The following is a 23,476-nucleotide window of genomic DNA, read 5'->3' as shown; positions in this document are numbered from 1 at the left end:
GCTACGTGTCCAGGAAGTTCTGTAGTCAACATGGCGGCGCAGCAGGGAGATGTTGATGAGCTGTTCGATGTGAAAAATGCGTATTACATCGGCAGCTATCAGCAGTGCATCAACGAGGCGCAGAAAGTGAAGGTAGGTGACAAACAGTTAACACCTGAATGCGTTTAAACGAAGCTGTCCCGCGGCTCTGTGTGAGCCAGCGTCCCGTTTGCGAGCAGCAGTGCTAAACCTGTTAGCTCAAACTTCTCTCGGTGCTGAAATGCTGCCTGTGTTTTGTCTTTGAAGCCGTCGTCACCAGAAAAGGAGATCGAGAGGGACATGTTTTTGTATAGAGCGTACATTGCTCAGGTGAGTGTCTCCATCAGAGCTCTGTCACTGCGCACCCACCGCTGTCACGGAGTGTCGATGAGACCCGTCCTCTTACTTTCTGTGTTATTGCAGAGGAAGTATGCTGTTGTCCTGGATGACATCAAGGCCAACTCTCCCCCCGAGCTGCAGGCTGTGAAGATGTTTGCAGAGTATTTGTCGAGTGAGAGCAAAAGGTACCATTTTTACCTCTTGATTCTGTTCATCTGGACGTAGCGTTTTGTGGGAGAAACGTTTCGTCACTCATCTTATAAACCTCCCAGCCCATTGTTCCTTCAGTGGGCTGGTTTCAGTCATTATGCAAATTTACTCTTTATAAGATGGGGAAACCTGCGGTCAGCTGACACTGAAGAAGTCACCTGGATGAGTGACGAAACGTTTCTCCCACAAAACGCTACGTCCAGATGAACAGAATCAACTTTTGGAGATTTACTTTCCTGGATGATTGAGATGCATCGAGACGTACCATTTGTACATCCACTTACACTAGTCCGCCACGGGAGGGACATAGGACTTGGCGATAGAGTAGATGGTAAATGGCCTGTATAGCGCTTTACTTAGTCCCTAAGGACCCCAAAGCGCTTTACACTACATCCAGTCATCCACCCATTCTCTCACACACACACACACACACACACACACACACTGGTGATGGCAGCTACATTGTAGCCACAGCCACCCTGGGGCGCACTGACAGAGGCGAGGCTGCCGGACACTGGCGCCACCGGGCCCTCTGACCACCACCAGTAGGCAACGGGTGAAGTGTCTTGCCCAAGGACACAACGACCGAGACTGTCCAAGCCGGGGCTCGAACCGGCAACCTTCCGATTACAAGGCGAACTCCCAACTCTTGAGCCACGATCGCCCCCGGATATGGATAAAACGTATTATTTTTCTGTAGTTAATACTAGTTGTCACTGTGGCCTTCCAGTCTGTATCAGTAGTAGGCTAAAGTTCACACAAGCAGTTCGATATGTGCTGGTCTTTGTGGCTCTGTGGAAAGCAGATTTAAGGTTGCCAAGAGAGGAACTGCAATGCTGTGTGAGGGTGTCAAGAGTTTATTTGAGGGTGGTGTATGACGACAGCGAGACTGTTGTGAGGGAGGAGTGAGAGGTGGTTTCAAGGTGGAGGTGGGATTACATCAGGCTCTGGCTCCGAGCGCCTTTTTGTTTGTGCTGGTGATGGACAGGCTGTCGGATGAGGTAAGGCAGGAGTCTCTGTGGACTCTGAGGATTGCAGACAACATTCTGAACTGTAGTGGGAGGAGAAAATGGGTGGAGGAGAGGTGGAGGTGTGTGTGTATATGTGCTAGAGAAAAGAGGAATGAATGTCAACAGAAAAAAGATGCATGTCTGTGTAAGAGTGAAAATACAAGGAGGAGAGGTAGTAAAGGACGATCATCCAAGGCAGTGGACAGAGTGGGTAGATATGAGTGTTAGGAGCAATTTGTGACAGAAGGATGGCAGCAAGCTTGAAAGGGAAGGTTTATATGATGGCAGTGACATGCTCTGATGTGTGATGTCGAAATGATGGAGCTGGAGGCCGAATGAAGATGCGCAGATCTCTCTCTGTGAAAATGAGTATATCAGACGGCTCAGGCTTCTGACTTTGAAGACAAAGTTAAAGAGGCGAAGCAGAAATGGTCTGCGTGTGCAGAGAAGAGGAGAGTGGATATACTGGACAAAGGATGTTGTAATATGGTAGGAGGAAGACCTCTGAGAAAAGCTGTGCAGAGGGTTGGTGTGATGGGCAGTTAATTGACTGTGTCATCCCCCGAGGGAGCAGCTGAAAGAAGAAGAAGAATTAGATGTGCGATGACTTTTAAAATGCAGAGATTTGGGTTCAGCAGAGACTTCTTGAGTGTTTGAGGGTCCCGGGTTTTCATTCGTTCTTGATACAGGCCTGATCAACACCAACAGGTCTTATATCTGTTGCCACTCCAAACTCCAGGTGTTCAATAATGTCCTGTGTGTCCTAAAGAAGAGAAATAAGTGTTGTGTTAATAATGCACACAAGATACAATAAATAATTCAGTTCCTCTGTGGTTAACAGATTGTATAAAAATATATATTGATGGTGGGACTTTTGTTTATTTCACTCTCATATAGTCATAGTTACAGACTGTTTCCTGTTCTCAGTGGAAACTGTGTTTTGTGATGTTACGTTTGCTTAGTTTTTATTCATGTTTTACTGCTTAACAAGCCTGACAGAATTCAGGAAGGTGTCCATGTACAAATTTGAATGAAGAAGACAGAAGATGGAAACAGCTTACTCTTCAGATGGTAGTTGTTTTTTCTTCACAGCTTTTAATTAGGCTTTGTTTTTGTTCAGGGACGTAATCGTTGCCGATTTGGACAAAAAGATGGCAAAGAGTGTGGATGCTGCCAACACCACCTTCCTACTCATGGCTGCCTCCATCTATCACCACGAGATGAATACTGATGCTGCCCTCAGGGCTCTGCACCAAGGAGAAAGCCTCGAGTGGTAAGAAGGGAGTGAAATTTTTAGCTTAACAAGGTTTGATTTATGATCCGCTCCAAACATTTCCCCCATATTTGACTAGTAATCACCACAAAAACAAGAACAGTTTAAATTTTAACGTTCATTTTTATTCATAACCAATATTTGATGGAGATGCTCAGTCATCTGCATGATTACTGGACTCACTGTGCTGCTTTGACAAATGCGCACAAGTGCCTACACAGCTAATATGTGGGAGTGTGAGATGAACTACATTTACATATACATCAATCATGTATTTTGTTTGACGTTTTTCTAAATATCACAGATGATTTCTGGGTTGTTTACAGTCTGAACTCTGTAACTCTGAGCCCTCGTAATTTGTTTTTGGGACGTGAAATGTGTCCTGTGTCATCTGTACTCAGTGGGATCTTCACTCCCTGCTGTTTAAAGAGCTCTGCATGAAACTGACCAAGCCCTACCCTTGTTGTTCTGTTTTTGTCATCAGTATGGCCATGACCATTCAGGTGCTTCTGAGCTTGGATCGTGTTGACCTGGCGAGGTATGACATTACCTGGTGTTTTCATCCAAGAGAAAAATGAACATGACACTAGAGAATTTCCACTAGAATTGGTTGATCAGCTTCTGGAAGCGCACATCTACAGTTCTGCACAAAAATCTTCAACCAGCTTTCAGGCGTTCTTATGATTTATTTTGATGCGGTGTCAAACAATAGTTCTCCAGGTTCTTCTCTGGATATTGGCTCATTTTTAACCCTTTATGGCCGGTCGGAGTGGGCACGCTCCGTTTTGCGTAACTATTTTAAAAGCCTGGTAGAACTGGAAGCACATAAGCTAGCGCAATCGTTTTTTGTGCACATGATACCAGAAGAGTTGTACTTACATCTTATGCATTCAGCTTGTCCGAGGTCACGGTTTCCTTCCACACATGGCTTTGCAAAAATTTCTTTAAAAGCATTTGCAGCAACAAAACCAAAATATTCCAGAAACACGCTTTGCCGATCTGATCAGCTGTTCATGACACTTCCTACGTTGGAATAGACTCAGTGCGATTTATCTGATGTCCGCCATCACCTGCCCGAAACCAGAAGTGACGTCATTTTTGCGGAAAATATCGTTGTTGTTTTTCTATAGCGCATTTACAAAGCTATGCTGGTGTTATTAAAATTCATGTTTACACTGCTGGAAACAGTTTATTTTGATGCACACGCCGTTTTTTGTTTGTTTTTCCAAATTTGCATTATAATATTTTCGTTTTCCCTGCAGTATATAAAAAGTATAGAGAGAAGTATATAAAAACGAGTGTCTTCATAAAACTATGAAGACACTCAAAATAAATTTCCTGTGGTTGGAAACTATTTTGTGCAACTTTTTTTGCATTTACGGTTTTGAGGGATAAACCTCTGAAATTTCTCTGACTGCAAATATGTGTAAAGAACCAAAAATGATTTTCTTTTTTGTAGTTTATTGCACTTTTTTGCTATTTATGTAGTTACTATGGACTTAAAGCATACATATTATTAAAATTTGGGATATAACCGCTGTATTGATGTATAGCAACTTGAAATGCTCCCAAAAATGGCGCTACAGCATGTAAAACTATAAAGATAGCTCAGGCGGACTTGGTTCTATGGTAGGTCCTAAAGGGTTAATCCAGCTCTTGTACCCGACCATTGTCAAAGGAGTTTAGCCTAAAAAAGGAGGACACAGTGCTGTATCTACACATAATGAACAACTTGTCAAACAAGCGTCTTACACAGACTGGGGGATTTTCAAAGAGCGTTTAGCCAAAAACACAGCTATCTCTGCAGGGTGTGCAGAGTATCCCAAACACAGCCGGTGTGATGAAATCCCCCAGAGTGTGGGATCGTCTTGACAGAGAACAAAAAAAAAAAGGAGGCCAGCATCCAAAGACGAGCTTTGAATATCCTTCAAGAAGCCTGGAGAACTATTCGTGAAGTCTGCTTACAGAAATTACAAGATTATGGCAGCAGACACACACCCAGTCTCAGGGGTCACATGCTAGCCTACTCCTAGTGCCGGATAAAAATGGGAGGGTGGCGTCAGGAAAGGGCATCGTGTGTAAAATCAGCATGCGCGTACATCCGCTGTGGTGACCTCTTGGGAAATAAGAGAGCAGCTACTTTCTATCGTATGTTTGCATGTTTCAATAATAATAGCATAATACAGAGAAATGAGGGGGAGCTCAAGACTTTTGCACAGCACTCTATCAAACAGTTAAACTCAGCAGACCTGCAGTGTGTGTTACTAATTCTGTGAATTAGAAAAGCTTGCATTAACAAAAACAGACTGTAAATTGGGGCAGTCATCCTCTCATCACATTTTCTTTTTTCATAGGAAAGAACTGAAGAAGATGCAGGAGCAGGATGAAGACGCCACCCTAACCCAGCTAGCAACAGCCTGGGTTAACATTGCTGTGGTGAGGGGACAAACCTTCATTAATGTCCCTCAGTGCACAATACAGGAGTTGGTGTAGCTGCATTGAAACGAACTGAAGCAGCAGGAAATATTGGTGCAGTGTAAAGCTAACCTAGCCAGAGTGTGACAGGTGGTGAATGGACTGTTCTGCTTCTTAAACAGCTCATATCTTCAGGAGCTCTGCACCCCCGTCCTCATTAGAAAAACAATACGATGCATATAAAGCAGCTGCGACTGACTTTTCAGAATCATCACTGACTCACAGTCTGTTTGTTATTCCAGGGTGGAGAGAAGCTGCAGGATGCCTACTACATTTTCCAAGAGATGTCTGACAAGTACTCTTCTACACTGTTGCTCCTCAATGGCCAGGCGGCCTGCTACATGGCTCAGAACAAGTGGGAGGAGGCTGAAGGAGTGCTGCAGGAGGCGCTTGATAAGGTTGGAGGACCACAGGAGTTGGCTTTTTTGGTTTTTGTGTGTCTGTCTGGTCTCTGCATTTATGCACAATTCACTTAATGCTTTATTAACTTGTTTCTAAGGCAGCTTTTAGATCCACGGTCTTAGAGCTGAGAGTAGTGCCACTTTTTACGTAATGAATAAACTCATGTTAAGGAACATCTTCCTCCTTGTCGTGATCTCAGCCAATATGTGTGATAGTCAGTCAGATGCTTGTGTTACATGTACAGCCTGCACAGAAGCTTATTTTTGAACCCCATATTAATTCGTTTTCTGCACTGCTCTGGGGATGAAGAACTCCTAAAGCATAATTTATGGTCGTACAACTTAGTTGGTACGCTGCCAGACGGGCCGTCCTCGGACCTGAGCGGACTGCAAACGCGCCGCTTCTGCCGCACCATCAATTCTGCTTAACACAAGTTTAGTTAGAAAACCTGGGAATTTCTTCACACTGACTCCACGTTCGTGCATCCTGACCACCAGTGAGTGGTTCAACACAGATAAAAATGACAATTGTTGCTGATCCTCTTGTTTGTGACAGCAGCTGTTACATTTTGCGTCACGCTCAGTGAACGTGATTGGTCGTGTGTTTGGGTGGGAGGCGGGGTTCGTTTTAGTGTGAACCATATTATAACTGCTGAATCCAGACGACCTGAAGAATAAAGCATCTTAGTGTATAACTGAAGAAGTAAATGATCTGAGTGTGACAGCAGGGGGCAGCACATGCACACTTCCTGCACTTGATCTCTAACAGGATTTGGTTGGACTGTAGTTTTTATTCCTCCAGTCAACAAATGTTATTTATCCGTGTTCATTATTTAAACTATTGAATATAATCTGTTGTAAATAAAAACTACAGGTCACTTTATAAATCAAAGTCATCTGCATTTTGAATCCATCTGTGAGTGCAGATCGCTTTGATGCCAGTGGTTATTATAGTTTTTTCTAATTAGTTTTTATTTGATTTTGCCTTTTTGATTCAGTTTGGTTTCCTGGGTGTATTTTCTCACTTGAGTTAACATCTTTGTTTTAAAATGTTAAGCTTTAGCTTAGCTTGTATTAGTTTCGGGGTTAATTTGAGTCCAGATTCTCAATAAACACATCAGGTAAACTGTTAGGAAATCTTAACCAAACTAACAGATACTAATGATTTGCCTGGAATAACCTTGGTTGGTGATGCCTGCTGTGAGTCTGGTCTTATCATGTTTGCAGGTATTGATTTTAGAGAGCATTGGTTCATGTTGCTGTAAGCACACATGTTTTTGCTGTGATTCATTTAAAGCAGGGTGACATTAAACTGGATCACTGCGACCTGCAGCAGGTCAATCTGAGTCTTTCAGTAAGAAACTTTAAACCTGCTGACAGTAAAGCGTCTTCCTCTCTCTTATCCCTATCAGGACAGCAGCCACCCTGAGACACTGATCAACCTCATCGTGCTGACCCAGCACTTGGGCAAAGCTCCCGAGGTGAGACTTTGAACCCAAAGCCGTCTGTGATTTAACCATTGGTTTTATCAATATCCTATAGATTAAGTCACCATCTTTCAAAGAGGTTTGAAGCAGCTTTGCCCCCTCACCCTTCATGCCTACATCGAGGATTAAAAATAAGATGCACTTCTTGTTTTGTTTTGAACCAGACAAATCCTTTCTGCCATAGAGGAGTTGCACAATCTGAAGATCAGAGTTCATGAGATAACGCTCACTTATCTTCCTTACATTATAAGGACTTCAGAGCACACAGATAGCAGCACATAAGATAAGATAAGATAAGATAACCTTTATTAGTCCCACACGTGGGAAATTTGTTTTGTCACAGCAGGAAGTGGACAGTGCAAAAGTTATGAGGCAAAAATTAGAATACAATAAGAATAAATACAGTACACAACTGTACAGAATAGAATAAAATAATATACTATATACAGTAGAATAAAATAGAATAAAAATATACAATAAGATAAAAATAGAATACGAATGCTATATACAACTGAGTAAAAATACAACGATGCCAGAAAAGATTATTGCACTTAGTGTTATTGCATATGTATGGATGTGTGTGTTTGTTCAGTTAAAGTCTTTGTTGTGGAGTCTGACAGCAGTGGGGAGGAAAGACCTGCGAAATCTCTCCGTCCCACACCGTGGGTGCCGCAGTCTCCCACTGAAGGAGCTGCTCAGTGCTGTCACAGTCTGCTGCATGGGGTGGGAGACGTTGTCCAACAGGGATGACAGCTTAGCCGCCGTTCTCCTGTCACTCACCACCTCCACTGGGTCCAGAGGGCATCCTAGAACAGAGCTGGCCCTTCGGATCACCCTGTTCAGTCTCTTCCTGTCAGAATCAGAATCAGAATCAGAATCAGAATGGGTTTATTGCCAGATGTTGAGGTTTACAACATTAGGAAATTGCTGCGGTGCTTCAGTGCAGACAATAAGAATTAAAGTGCTATGTAGAAAGAAAGATATGTGCATGAGATATACATGAGATATATACATGAGAATAAGAATTATGAGTGCTACGTAGAAAGATATATACATGAGTGCAGGTGGTGATCAGTGCCAAACATGAAATGATGCAGTGACACAGCGTAGGGTCATGTGTTAGTGGCGGGGACAATCATGTGGTTATTGTTCATGTGTCCAACAGCAGAGGGGAAGAAACTGTTCTTGTGGCGAGAGGTTCTGGTGCGAATGGACCGGAGCCTCCTGCCTGAGGGGAGCAGGTCAAACAGACTGTGTCCAGGGTGAGAAGGGTCAGCTGAGATCCGGGCTGCACGCCGCAATGTCCTGGAGGTGTACAGGTCCTGCAGAGATGGGAGTCTGCAGCCAATCACCTTCTCAGCAGAGCGCACAACACGCTGCAGCAGAGATGCTGCCGCCCCAGCAGACCACACCATAAAAGATAGCAGAAGCCACCACAGAGTCATAGAAGGTCTTCAGGAGTGGGCCCTCCACCCCAAACGACCTGAGTCTCCGCAGCAGGTACAGCCTGCTCTGCCCTTTCCTGTAGAGGGCGTCTGAGTTATGAGTCCAGTCCAGTCTGTTGTTCAGATGAACACCAAGGTACCTGTAGCTGTCCACAGCCTCAATGTCCATACCCTGGATGTTCAGTGGTTGCAGTGGAGAATGCTTGTGCCTGCGGAAGTCTACCACCAGCTCCTTGGTTTTACTGGCGTTGATCTGGAGGTAGTTCAGCTGGCACCAGTCCACAAAGTCTTGAGTCAGTCCTCTGTACTCCTTGTCGTCCCCATCAGTGATGAGGCCGACTATTGCAGAGTCATCAGAGAACTTCTGCAGGAAGCACTGGGTGGAATTGTGGGAGAAGTCTGCAGTGTAGATGGTGAAGAGGAACGGAGCCAGAACCGTTCCCTGTGGGGCCCCCGTACTGCAGACGACCCTGTCCGACACACAGCCCTGAGTCCTCACATACTGTGGTCGGTCGGTGAGGTAGTCCAAAATCCAGGTAGTGAGGTGATGGTCCACTCCAGAGTTCACCAGCTTGTCCTTCAGAACCGAGGGAAGAATGGTGTTGAAGGCACTGGAGAAATCAAAGAACATGATTCTCACAGTGCTTCCAGCGGTCTCCAGGTAAGCGAGGGAACGATGTAGGAGGTGAATGACGGCATCATCCGCTCCAATGCCAGGCTGGTAGGCAAACTGAAGTGGGTCCAGTGATGAGCTTGTTAGGCGCCGAAGCTGAGCCAGGACCAACCGCTCCAGGGTCTTCATCAGGTGGGATGTCAGAGCCACCGGCCTGTAGCTGTTGAGGTCCTTGGGGCGTGAAGTCTTTGGCACTGGTACAACACAGGAGGTTTTCCAGAGCTGTGGGACTCTTCCCAACCTCAGGCTCAGGTTGAAGAGGTGCTCCATCACCCCACACAGTTGGTCCGCGCAGGACCTGACGACCCTCGAGCTGATGCCATCTGGGCCCGCTGCCTTCTTGCCATTAATCCTCCTCAGTTCCCTCCTAACCTGGGTGGTTGAGAGAGACAGGCTGGAGCCTTGTGTTGAGTGTGTATTGGATGCTGTTGTTGGGGGTGGGGGGGAGTGAGCAGGGTGAATAGAGGAGGTGTGAAGTGTCTGAGGTGGAACAGCAGCAGTGGGGGTGGGTGAGTCTGCAGCCGATGTTGTAGACTGTCTCATGGTTGAATCAAATCTGTTGAAGAAATGATTCAGTTCATTTGCCCACCTCACATCCCTCCCAGGCAGAGAGTTCTGCTGTTTGTGGCCTGAGATGGTTCTGAGGCCTCTCCAGACTTCACCAACGTTGTTTTGCTGAAGCTGGTTTGCTGACATGAAGCTACAAGTCATCATTAGATTGTTTCCACCTGCAGTAACTGCTGATTAGCACATCTCACTCAAGGTTTCCTGGAGTTGTGAGGAAATGTATTTGCAAACTATACGAAACACAGGGTCTTAATATCTGGTATTATAGAAAGGAGTACACAGGTGGAGCATTTAGAGGTTTTATGGCATTACTCTGATATTCTTTACCAGTGTAACATGTTACAGTTTGTTTGCAGACATTTTGGAAAAGTTGTTTCTCTGTTGGTAACCCTGTGTCACCTTTCGCCTGTAAACCTGCTTTTTGTGGACTTTTAAACTTTGTTTTTGGCCAACGTTACCTGTTTTTGGTACTGTGTGTCTGATGAGTTTATGATGTCCCCAGGTAACCAGTCGATACCTCTCCCAGCTGAAAGATGCACACAGAGCCCACCCGTTCCTCAAAGACTATTTAGCTAAGGTAACATTCTTGTCGTTAAGCATTCTGACAAATATAACGATTTAATGGATGTTATGAAAGTTTTAGTGCCAGGTGTCCTTTGGAGCGAAGCCACTGTGGGTCTTTAGCCCTTGTCCCACACTGGTGTCATTACATAAGAGTGCAGATGTACATAAACATGCTTAAAGTGGGTTACAGTGCTCCTGTGGTGCTGAACTGTTCCCTCTGCTCTTTGTTCTCTTGCAGGAGAACGAGTTTGACAGACTAGCCATGCAGTACGCTCCCACAGCTACAGCGTAGAGCATCTGCTCGTACCGAGGAGGCGCTCTAACAATGGATGGAGTTCACTTTAACACCACAGACCCAGCTTCTCCCTTTCATTTAAACGTGTACTGTGCTTTGGTATTTTTTGCTCTGAAACTTTGGCTGTAATATTTAAACCACACTGGATGTCACAACTCCCCGTGGGGACAGCCCAACGCGTCTTTCTTTTGCTATCCACTCTTGAAAATTGCATTTGTTTTACAACACATCTGTGTAATGCGAGCATTCCTTTGAAATGATAATAAACGTGTGACCCGGCTGTGTGATGGTGTGTGGATTTGTGTGCCTGAATGTATTAGAGACCGGAAATTCAGACATGAACGCGCTTTCTGAATTATCTGTGATGCAAATCGTGCACATGACGCTTTTTTCTTTCAAACACAAAGACAACGGTAATTACGTCACAGCCCCTCTGCTTTTTTCCCCCCTTTCTATTTTTCTTCCATTTATTTATTTTACCCGGTTTCTTTTAAGCGTAGCTGGGTTGTCTGTGCGTCTTTGAACGCACCAGTGAGCGCGGCTCGTCAAACCCTCGGACACGTTTAGTAGCCAGACGAGGAGGAGGAGAATAAGAGGAGGCGACGGGGCTCCTGGTGGGATGAGAACATCCTCATTCATCCGTTTTCTGAAGCTGGAGTAACTTGTGTTCGTCTGAGACTCGGCCGTGTGACGGGAAGCTGCAGGTTAAACTCAGGAGACGTTATATAAGGCGAATAACGGACCCCGATGAGAGCGCGCGTGTGACAGCGCAGCAGGGTTTGCCACCATCACCGGAGAAGCGACAGGAGCTTTGGACCTCTTTTTTCACCCCCCCTCCCTCTGTGTTTGTGCGCTCAAAGGCGATAAATGCTAATTCATTCAAGTCGCTAGCTAGCTTGGAAGCCCCTGCCAATGCTGCTCCATTCACTGCGGTGTGCGCTGCGATTTCATTTAGCTAGGCGGCTAACCGGGGCGCAGATGAGCTGAGTGCGTAGCGGAATGATTAACAGAAGAAACCTCCTCCAGACTGCCGCTGATGGCTCACATTAATTGTCTGTACTGGCTTCGTAATTTTTCTGCGTGATTCTCGAATCCAGCCGCGCAGTCCGCCGTGTCTGCTCTCATACCTGGCGGGGGCCCTGTATCATTCATAAACTGTCCTGGACGCAAAAGAATGGGCCCCGGTCTTAATTTGGAAAACAAAGAATTAGGCTACTGAAGAGGTTAAGCTGGTTAGAGAGGCTTGCTCTGGCTTCCTTCTTTTAAGCACAGCTAGCAAGCTGTTGAACCAGTCAGTCGCCGCGTCTGGACCGCACTGCTCGCTGGTGTCTTTGCCCATATTTTTCTTGCGTGCTGGTTTTTGCGCCTCACCACAATGGATAGTCTTGCCGGGAGCGCCGGGGCGGTTGAAGTGGAGCCCATGCCGGGCTACATAGAGTTCATCACCAGATCCGCCATCGTCATGCTGGACGCATGGAGAGACTGTAGCAGCTGCGGTCTGGAGCTCAGCAAACGGACTTTCCTGGATAACGCTTACATTACCTGGACCGAAATCGCCCTGTTTTTCTTTTGCGCCTATTTGTGGACGAAGGTCAGGAGGGGACTGACAGAAAGTCTGTTTAAGGTGGGTGCCATGCAGTCCCTAATACGCTCGGCTTAGGGATTCTTTCTTCTAATTGAAACAAGTGTGGCCTCCCATCTGTCAGTAGTTATAACGGGAGGCGCACGATGCTCTGTGCAGGCAGGTGGGAGTTTAAGAAGAACTGTCTGGAACCTGTTGCAGGTTTAATACAAAGGAACAAGTTAGAGGAAGGGGCACCTTAAATCCTTCTCAGATAGCCTAACCACAGTGTCAGAAAATATTAACCTGACTCTCAGGCTACCACAAACACAGCTGCAGCGGCGCGCGCAGCTTCCCGTACCGCAGGTTCTCATTTTAGTGCCGTTCAAGTAGGGGACGAAACTGTCCGTATGCTCTCGCAGATGCACACGGTAGCTGCCGCACAGCTTCACAGCGCACGCTCTGAATGTGCACGCTGTGTGCAGAGGAAGACAGGGGGACTCCCAGGGGAAGAAATGTGTGCGTGTTAGATAGCCTTATCTACACGTGCTGGGTGAACAGGTCCAATGGATGCTTGTTAGAAAAATTATTCTAGTTTCACTTTATTTTGGAGTATTTTATTAATGCTGCACGCCTTGTTTCTGCAAGTTTATTATTATTGTTATCCATCCATCCATTCTCTTCCTTTTATCCTTCATCATCATCATCACGGTTATTATTATTATTATTATGTAAATCTTGACTCGTCGTGTTTCTGGTAATTAGTCACAGATTACAACTGTTGTGTTTTAAGGGCAACTAACCTATTAGAAACGATATAATTTCATATTATTAGCAAGTGATGCGGATTTCCTGCCTGCGCCTCCCCTCGCTTCTTTCTTTATCACACACACACACACACACACACACACACACACACACACACACACACACACCAATCTGCTTTCATAGAGTAGAAATGGTGATTTTTTTAATGTGTGTAACCATGTGCACAGAGTGTCTCTGAGAGCAGCCTGGCAGCATGTGTTTTACCTCTGCGTGTCTCCTGCTGGTCACATACTCAGACTATTCTTTTACTCATCTGAGGCCTGAGCATTTCCATCCGGCCGGCGTTGCCAGGGAGGGGCTCTCTGACCACAGACTGGGCATGTGGTCTCTGGCCAGTTAATCTGCCCGGTGGTGGGGGCGGGGTGTCTACACACATAGATGTTGTGATGAGGATGATTCGGCCAGAGTTGCACACAGGAGCTGAAAGCACTGTGTGCAGAGCCAGATGCTGCCTGTGAATGTAAAGAAGGAGGCCTGTTTTCATTTTTACATTATGCATGTGTGTCAGTGTATGTATGTTTGACTCAATGAAACATATGTGCTACATAATGGGGTGGGGGGGGGGGGCTGTAGATGCTGAGTCAAAGCTCAGTTCACTTTTCGAGTTCTTATCAGGGATGAAGAGGATGGGCTCAGTGTTCGTTCAGCCATGTGACTGCTACTCATCAGAAAAGCTCAGCTGGCTGCCAGAGGAGCCCGACGTCCTTGTGCGATGTCTTTCTTAGCAGAATGGGAACAAGCCTCCCTCTCCTGAACTTGGATTTGAAGTAAACGACAGAGCATTTAACCTCGACCTGTTCATAGTTACTCACTCTGTGCTGTTGCTGTGGTTTCTGATTTGGAGTAAAGTGGCTAAACTGTTATACATAAACACACGTCATTAACTTCAGAGCTGATGAGACCCTACGTGCATCAGATACTAGCACAGATGTTAGATGTTTCCTGGTGCTTTTCTGATCGATTAAATTTTATATCTGCAAGGAATAAAGTCACACAAATGAACAGTGCCAAAGCTACATGTAAATGTTAATATACAGAACTGTAGACATATCCGCACATCATTACCAGACAGCAGCGCTTACATTCCTGCACTCTGTGATACTGGCTCATATCGAATACTGTATTTCATACCAGCTTTGCTGCTATTGGGCCAATCAAACGCTACAAAAGAGCAATGAAGATATTAGATAAGAAACCTTTTTCATATCACCATTGTCAAATTTTTCAGTTCAGTTCAGTTCAGTTCATTTTTATTTCAAACATTTCAAACATGTGCCTTCACAATCATTACAAAATATCATTCCATTATTTGTTTGAAAAGGAGTAGGCTGAAGTATTTACTTATTTGTCCCTACCCCCTCAAGTTTTACCTCTCATTCATTTAATTTTTTTTTTTGTCTTAAATTAAACAAACAACATATGAAACATATGAAGTAAAACAAAACATAACATACATAAATCAAAAATAAGAAATTAGCAAGCCCCACCACAGTATAGTTTCTTTCATATGAAAAATACAGAATGTGTATATTTGCAGATACACAAGTTATGGAAAAACAACAAAACAAAACAAAACAAAAAAAAAAACAACCAAAAAAGAACCACAACACCATTACCAGCAACATTACCGTCCTGGGTTAACCCCGTTTTCTTCATTCTTATACTTATTTAAAATTAGGTTTTTATATTTTACTTTAAACTGTTTTATGTTTTGACTGTCTTTTATTTCTTCTGTTAGACTGTTCCATAATTTAACTCCTGCAATTGAGATAGACATAGTTCTTAAAGTTGTTCTAGCACTTTGTATTTTTAAATTCCATTTCCCTCTTAAGTTATACCCACCTTCTCTTTCTATGAACAATTTACAGATTTCTTTGGGAAGCAATTTATTTCTGACTTTATACATTATCTGCGCTGTTTTAAGCTTCACCAAGTCTTGGAATTTAATAGCTTGCATTTTGACAAAGAGTGCATTTGTATGATCCCTGTACCCTACATTATTTATTAATCTAATGGCCCTTTTCTGTATTATAGTTATTGTTTGTGTGTTACTTTTGTATGTGTTTCCCCAGACCTCTACACAGTAGCTCATATATGGCAGTAGTAAAGCACAGTATAAAATGTGCTTAAATTAAAAGTTTCTACATTTTACTAATTTCTAATTGTTTAAATCTGCCTGTCTAATATACAAAGGTCTACATGGTCCGGCGCCGCCACCAATGAGTGATTTTATTAAACAAAAGTCCAGCAGTGTTGCCAGGTCCCGCCTGACTGGAGCCACTGTTAGAGGTGACTGAACTGGCGTTCAGACGGAGCACCTTTTCACAGATGCTCTGTCATATCAGGGAGTGCGTACACTAAAAAGAGTTAGTGTATTACAAAAAGGGAAACAACTATTAGTGTAACTGGTCAGTGCAACATCAGGGCAGTCGGGGCATGTGCAATACTGGGGTTTGCAATATAATTGACGTGTTTCCGTTATTGTCATCTATACTGTCCTCTGTTGTCCACTCTTCTTGTCATTGTTTCTTCTAATATGATGTGATCACTGTTTTCGTCACATGACCTGTAAATAGTGTCTCTGTATGTTTTTACTAACTTGTGTTTAACACCAACCTGCCAGAAGGTCTGCGGATGGAAGTTAGCCCAAGGCTGTAATCTGGCATATTTACATTTGTTAAAATCTTAATTAATATGTATTGCCCCTCTTTCTAAATAAAATAAATAAATAAGAAATAAATTAGGTACTGCAAATATTCCCATGGCAACAACTGAGTGAACATGGTAAAGATGACGTGCTGAGCATCAGAAAGAGGAAGAATTGTGATTTAAGAGACTTTAAGGTTGTTGCTGATGTGATCAGAGGTCAGAGGTCAGAGGGTGGTGAGACTGCTTCGAGCTGATAGGAAGGCAAGTGACTGATATAACCACTCATTAAGACCAAAGTATGCAGCAGAGCGGTGCTGCGAGTGGTGGTGTAATTGTGGGGGATATTTTCCTGTCACACGTTGTGTCCCTTATTACCAGCAGAGGAGCATTGACATGCAACACAATTCAACACAAAGGCTTCACATGAAAGAACAGAATTGACTGAATTGTTTTCAGTGGAAGATTTTGTGATCTTGTTGCTTTTACATTGCATCAACTAATATTTTGTTTCGTGGACATTTAAAGGTATCGCCTGGTACTCAAGGACATTTTAATGGCTGTTTTATCTTTGCAAAGTAAATCATGGTTAATTGCAGCCCTGCTTTCGCCTCTAACATTAACACCTGTAGATGATGCTTTGACGGATAAAAATAATTAGTTTCCTGTTTTGTTACTTACAGCGCTCCCAGTCCCTTTTGAAGAATGAAAGTTGACCCACTTTACAAGTCTACAGTTACCGGGGTTTGCATTTTTTCACTGTGGAAATCCCAATTATGAAAGCAGAGCAGAATACTGGATTTTGATTGGTGTTTGGCCAGCTTGCCTTGTAACAAAAGCCGAACCTTGTTCCACTTGGATGACTGATAGAAGCACAGAGACACATTCAAAGTTAAAAAGAGGCATCACGCTTTCTGGGAGGCTTTATATTCACAACCTGGCAGTCCGGAGACATTTAGATGCAGCGGCTATTCAGGCACGCGGACAAGCGCATATCTTTTTATGGTGCGTGAACTTTGTGCCTCAAAAGCAAGGAAATTAGGTCAAGGTTGCAAACCTGGCAACAATCCTACGGTGTTGTTTGGTGTTTGTGTGAACCAGAAAGATACCAAAGCAGCCTGCACACACGCTACTATCACTTCACGTCACCGAGCCCTTGGGGAGGGTTAGCCAAGCGCAGTGGGGGTGGCACCGAAGCGCATGTGTGGTCGAGTGTTTTTCAGAATGTTTCACATTCGGTTTGGTGTCTGAGGCACAGCAGCACCTTATTAGGTTAAATACAACTTGTTTATAAGGCACTTGAGGTCTGCTGTTGCACAAGATGCTGTAGCGCATCATTAGCACCACGACACCGTTTCAAAGGTGCACGAGACCTGCAAGTGCTGGAAGACTTTTCTTCTGAGGAAAGTGTGACACAGAATAATTACACACGACAGCTTCCTGTTTGCACAAACATCTTTGGTTCTGTGTTTACGTGGTTTACACGGATGCTTGTTGTTAGAGTGTGCATTACACTTATCAGGGCGTGTGCTTGTGTTTATGAGAACGTAAGACTTTAAAAACATTTGTTTATGTTTGCATGCATTTTGCCTGTCATTAAGTCCAATTTCAAAACGGGCCACTCCCGACTCCCGGCAGCAAAGGAATGACGACCGGTGTGTGAAATCAGTGAGGAGAGAGAGGAAGGGCGATAGAGGAGTGAGCAGAAGAGAGAAGCGGTGATTAGAGGGAATAATAATAAAAACAATAATCAAGAAATTAATGAAGAAGGAGGCAGGGGAAGGAAGGAAGGAGAGGGGGAAGTGAGCTGAAGGGTGTCATGGCTGGGGCCGAGCCTGCTGACTCAGCAGGCAGCGGCCAATCGCTAACACAAATGTGCGTACACACCCACACGCACACACATGTTTGTAAAAGCACATGTACCTGCTGTTCACCATCTAAATGCTGCATTAGGCTGCATAGTGTCTGTGTTTTAAAAGTGGTAGTACTAAGTGCTCAGTGGTCAAACTGGGAGCAGGAACATTTGTCTTACACACACACACACACACACACACACACACACAGCTTGCCAGCTTCAGCCTTGTTGCAGAGGTTGTCTCCCGTTATCGAGCTGAATGGTTCCTCATCCTCGGCCGCTCTAAATGTGAAAGCAGCCTGAGGTTTGACAAGGTTCCCAACCACAGATCCCAGATCACTTTCCACTAAGCCTCTGCTCATTGTTTTGCATTAGAGCCACAGTGAGAAACCTGAAACTGGACTTGAGGTTGAGGGGAAGCGATATCTATTCAGCCAAAAGTGCCCACTCAGGTGAAACTTGTAGGAAGTGTGTAATTTTGACACTGATTACAAGCAATCGTTATTTGTCGAGAAGTTTTCCTCTCCTCTCCTCTCCTCTCCTCTCCTCCCCTCCCCTCCCCTCTAATATATCATCACTTTGCATTTAGACAGGCAGCACCTCCTCCATCACCTGTCACACGATCTTTCTCTCCTGTGTGCTCCAGTGTGTCAGACATCATAAATACACAGCACTTACAGGTGCATTAAAGTGCCAGGCTATCCCCGCTGTGTTCTCCACAGAGCATGGCTGCGATTAATCATCATTTGTCACTGCGCTGGATCAGTACGGATGTTATACGTTATAGGTGCACATGTACATTTTAGTCTGAATAATACCAGCGTAGCGTGTTCCTGACAGTGCTCACACATAGTTGAATGTCTGCTCATAGCTCATGTGCTAATAATGGGCTTCACGCACTTGCAGACTTGGTCCCGCACTGGTCCGTTTCAGCCTAGCGTGCACTCGGCTTCATGCCGACTAGCGCAGATTTTATTTCCTTTGCTTTCTAGATGTTTTCACCTGCTGAGTTTCGTATACCTGCATATGTGTTTTTTTGTTTTGTTTTTTGTCAAGATACTAAAATCATTTGGAACTCCCACACAGCTCCCACACGCTGCCTATCCATCAGTGCCACGCTAACTTCATTTCAGAAACCGAAGCAGAGTTTCTGAAATTAAACCAGCGCAAACCAGCGCAAACCGCTCTGGTCACCACTTCCCAAAAATTGGCCTTTTTCTGCAGACAGATTCATCACATGTTTGACATTTCATAGCCTGAATTATATAAATAAGTGTCAAATAGATTATTAATGAGTTGTCATTAATTGAGTCCTTAATGTTAACCTCCAGCAGGCTTCAGATTTCTGCAGACTTTCTTCACATTTACTGAATCATCTTGCAGACGACTCTTTCATATCCCAGGATTTAGTGCGACCGTGAGTCTCTGTGACTCCAGACAGAAAAGCACAGCAGATCGTTCATTTGATTTGCAGATAAAACTGGGAGTCGTGTGCAGCTTTTAACAGCGTGCACCAGCAGCTACAGAGCGGGGTCATGCATCAGCTCTGTTTGGTGAGTGTCACGGCGTTCCCTCCGGTTGCCTGGCATGTGTCGTGCGGCCTTGACCGCAGCAGAGTTGCCGTGCCGCTGGCCAGCTTTTTTCTCTTCCCCTTGTTTTCCTCCAGACTGACACAGTGGACAGGCCGCCACTGTGCAATAACACGCTGTCACTCAAGTTTTCACACTTGGCAGATGTCCTTCCTCTAACAAGGACACTTTACAAAAGTGTTTGAGGACTCAGCAGTCATGAGAAACCCCAGTTCATTCGGTCTGCTCATCACTTCGCACGCATTGTTTTTCAGAGCCATCTCTGCAGCACTTGCGTGCTTCATTTGTTCAGTGTAGTTAGGGGGAATCTAAGATCCAGGCATTCTTTGGAGCAGTTTTGAGATGCAATTAGATCAGTTTCTTTACCCCAGTCTCTCTCTCTCTCTGTGGGAAACAAACACAGACACAGTCTGTGCTAAATGCGTCCAGAATAGTTTCCTTCTTTAGTCTTTGTCATCCTCTCTTTCAAAATCTCTTCCTCTCCATCCCTCTGTTGCACTCGCCCTTGGATATCTTCTTCTCTGTCTCACCACCCACCGTGTGCTGTTGGATTTTATAGCTACACATAGCAAAACTGGAGTTTAGAGCTGGACCTTTATAGGTTCTCACTGACATCTGGCAGTGATTATAGAGGCTGTTCTTACAGGAATAGCCAAGGTGAGTGAGTCAGAGACAGCATGCAGACACCGGCATGTCACGCTTCACCATCCTCTCCAAGACAAATTGTAGCATTACAAACAATATGAACATTAGTGTGTGATAATATTTTTTAAAGTGGATCCATCATGCTAAAGTTTGGCTGCATGGTTTTATTCTTGGACTAACCTTCGAATGACTTACAGCTCAAATTAAGACTTATTTATCTCTCGCGAGGCTTCAGTGGAGCCCATCAGTTCATGCGCTCCTTTTAAGCCAATTTTCTTCTGATTGGCTGCCACGTGCAAATAGAATATTTGAGCAGCAGGTGGGTGGGGCTTCTGCGATGGCCTGAGAAGACCATATAAGAATATTCAATTTCCTTAACATCATACAGAGCCAAGAGCAGAAAAAAAGTTTCTAGCCAACCATTTAAAGAGCTTTGAGCTCTTAGTGATCCCGGGCACAAACTGTGGTCGTGTTTGATATGAACATCTGTGTTTAGAACAGACCTGTTGTGTATTTGTCATTACTCGAGAGTCTAATAAAAGACCATGATGCGTTTAGTATCGTGCCCAAGCATACTTCAACATGCAATCCAATTCAGTTTTATTGATACAGCGCCAAATCACAACAACAGTCGCCTCAAGGCGCTTTATATTGTAAGGTAGACCCTACAATAATACATACAGAGAAAAACCCAACAATCATATGACCCCCTATGAACAAGCACTCTGGTGACAGTGGGAAGGAAAAACTCCCTTTTAACAGGAAGAAACCTCCAGCAGAACCAGGTTCAGGGAGGGGCGGGGCCATCTGCTGCGATTGGTTGGGGTGAGAGAAGGAAGACCAGAGTAGGCGGGGACTTGCTCCAACCAGCCTTCTGATTCACAGATGATCCGCTCTTTCTGGCTGCGATCATTTACTGTGACTATAAAATGTGGGAAATTACAAAAAATAAATAAATATGGAAAACTATCAACAGAAAACGTTATTAACTACTGAAGCATTTGAAAGCTAAAGTGGGTGTCTGCACAGGTGTGAGTGGAGTCATATCACAGGTTCTGTCCAAACTAACAATTCAACTAAAGTCGTTATTTCATTTCAACTCCATCATTTATGTAATGAGGTCTCTCTGTGGTAGCTATAAGAATTAATAGTGTCTTTATCTTTCTCAATATCTCGGTGCCACTTTGAAGTACTCCATCCAAGTGTTCTCAGAATGGTTTTTTCAATGACTTCTGTTCATTTTTAATACGCCTGGCCTTTGTGTAGAAGCTGTTTGATATGTTTACGGTGCTTGCATCATAAATTAATCTTAAATAAAAAGGACGAAGTTAGATTTCCACACCGCTCTGGTGCGATTCTTCCTTTGGGGGTTTTGACGCACTTGTGTCTTTTTGTCAGTTGCATGGTTGCAATATGTGGCTTGCAAACAACAACTCTTTTCATTACATCCTGGATACATTAAAGCAGCTACATGAGGGATTAGCACCAGAGCTAGGCTAAACGTTAGCAGCTGAGCTTGGGTATCTTTATGCTGCACACTTGCTTTCACTGCGAATCATTTTACACGTCTCAGACGTGACAACAATCAGTGGTTATAATATGCAGACTGCATAAATAAACTATAAAAGTTCATCAAATGTAAAGTTATGGTAAGTCACCATATGACCTTTCCATTGTAGCAGTTAGCTTTCCTCTGTATTTGTTTAATGATGGTTTAGACCATCATGAGCAAATTGCTGTGATGCACTAACGAACGCCACCTGCAGTGCAGCTACGTAACGAACCATGACAGATACGTTCACGTCCACCTAGAACCACCTGAGGCAAAGACTCTGCAAGACCTCTGGCACCGCAGGAAAGAGTCCCATCTTTCTATTTGCAACGCATCAAACTTGTTCCTCTGTATGGCTGCATGACGCCAATAAGCTCGTATCCAGTGGGCTCACAACCATATAAAACAACATAACTTCCATGTCTGCTAAGTCCTTTGAACCTAGATTCTCTTTTTAATGAGTTAAAAGCGTCGTATAAAAGTCTTTACGACAACAGCCTTGAGTTCCTGATTGCTTTATGGTCTCAATCATTAGTTTCAGGTCAGGTTAAATAGAATATTTACATCAGTTACTAACAAATTAGTAGGTCGTTTCACACTCATACATACACCAAAGTGTGCTCAGCTCAAGGACTGTAATTGGACTTCACACTGGCTACAACCGTCAGTGTTCACAGCAAGAATCAACTGTTTACTTACCATCGAACATATTTAATCCAGCCGGGTGTGCTGCTGATACATAATCAATGTTGCTCACTTAACCTCTGAATAAAGCTTTGTCTGATCAGAGTAAATTATTCCATTGAAGACACACACACGCACACATGCATTTTACTATTACAGTCCTTGTGCTGTCACAATATGGTCCATACTGCATTATGAACGACAGCCATATGTCTTCTAGCTGTTAGTTGGAGTATCTCAGCTCTTTGAGTGTGTATGTTGCTTTCTTTGGTCCTTCTGCAGAAGATTCTTGTCCTGTGTTACTTCTAAAGGAGAAAAGTGCCTGGAGGTCAAAGTTTATAGAACAATGTCACAATGTGGGTTTCACTACTGTTACCATAAATCATATTACAGAGACATATAGTATAATACTATGGCATTAAATCATTAGACACAAATGATAACCATGTGACCATCACAGGCTTTATGTTGCTGTTGCCTGTGACAGAACTAATGAAGTAGACTGTATGACACTTATGAAACTGTATTTCTGGGTAGCAGTGTTACATGTTGTTCCTGCTATCGGACAGATCCATAGTGCTTTGTCATTTTTACCAGTTGGATGGACACAGTCCTCTGGTCTATATCAGCTTAGAAACTTTGCTGTAACCTGCTTAAACCTGCTGGTCTGATTGCAAACAGCAAATATGAAACTTGAACCAGCTCCATCTACACTAGAAACGATACTTAATTGTGCAAAACTGCAGAAGCGGTTATATAATTGTCTACTTGTCATTAGGAACCAGGTAGATGAGGGTCAGTGTCATGCAGGACGTAAACACTTCACTTGCTCGGCTTTGTTTTTCTGAGGCAGGTGTAAAAATAGGACTAACGGATGAGTAAAAACTTGGTTATATAAACATAACAGCTGTATAATACAAAAAAGAAACTGTTCAGTCCTCTTCCAGTTGAACGTTAGGTCTCAGTCAGCATAGCTGCTAATCTGTTAGTTAGGAAACATAATGCTGCTTCACATATGTAATGATAAGTTAATGATCATTTGTCAGTTAATCTGAGAACAAGCGTCGGCTTATTGGCTCCACTAACAGGCTACACCTCCTCCTAATAGGAGCGGCTGCCTTTTCTCTCCCCATGTCATGTTAAGTTTGCCTTACCCATGTCTTATGTCAATGAAATAATAAATTTACTCAGCAGGAAGTGAAACTACAGGTTTATTTTTGCCTCCGAAGTCTCTGGTAGAACACGCTGAACAGATTCAGAGAGTTCCTCATGTTTTATTGTGCCGTTTATAGTATGTATGGCGTGCAAACCTTTGTTTAAATAACCAAATCAAGTTGATAATCAGTCAAATTCTGTTCA

At 43.9% G+C, this 23,476-nt stretch overlaps 2 protein-coding genes across 2 annotated transcripts in view; both read left to right on the top strand.

Moving 5' to 3' along the window:
* cope (COPI coat complex subunit epsilon) lies at positions 1-11,032 on the top strand. Its single transcript, XM_085347513.1, has 10 exons — positions 1-132; positions 286-348; positions 442-542; positions 2,698-2,850; positions 3,335-3,388; positions 5,205-5,286; positions 5,568-5,723; positions 7,139-7,207; positions 10,401-10,475; positions 10,701-11,032. The coding sequence occupies exons 1-10, from the start codon at positions 31-33 to the stop codon at positions 10,752-10,754; spliced, it is 909 nt and encodes a 302-aa protein (XP_085203639.1). The 5' UTR covers positions 1-30; the 3' UTR covers positions 10,755-11,032.
* A 268-nt stretch (positions 11,033-11,300) lies between these two features.
* Positions 11,301-23,476, top strand: part of cers1 (ceramide synthase 1) — a 33,305-nt gene continuing 21,129 nt past the window's right edge. The window contains exon 1 of the mRNA XM_085347643.1: positions 11,301-12,381. Within this exon, the coding sequence (XP_085203769.1) occupies positions 12,133-12,381 (249 nt within the window). The 5' untranslated portion in view covers positions 11,301-12,132. The remainder of the gene's footprint in view (positions 12,382-23,476) is intronic.

The sequence above is a fragment of the Diplotaxodon limnothrissa genome, linkage group LG23 (assembly GCF_057381915.1).
Source record: "Diplotaxodon limnothrissa isolate DT_005_m linkage group LG23, D_limnothrissa_male_GT1.1, whole genome shotgun sequence".
NCBI classification, from domain to species: domain Eukaryota; kingdom Metazoa; phylum Chordata; class Actinopteri; order Cichliformes; family Cichlidae; genus Diplotaxodon; species Diplotaxodon limnothrissa.
This window is presented reverse-complemented; position numbering and strand designations above follow the sequence as displayed.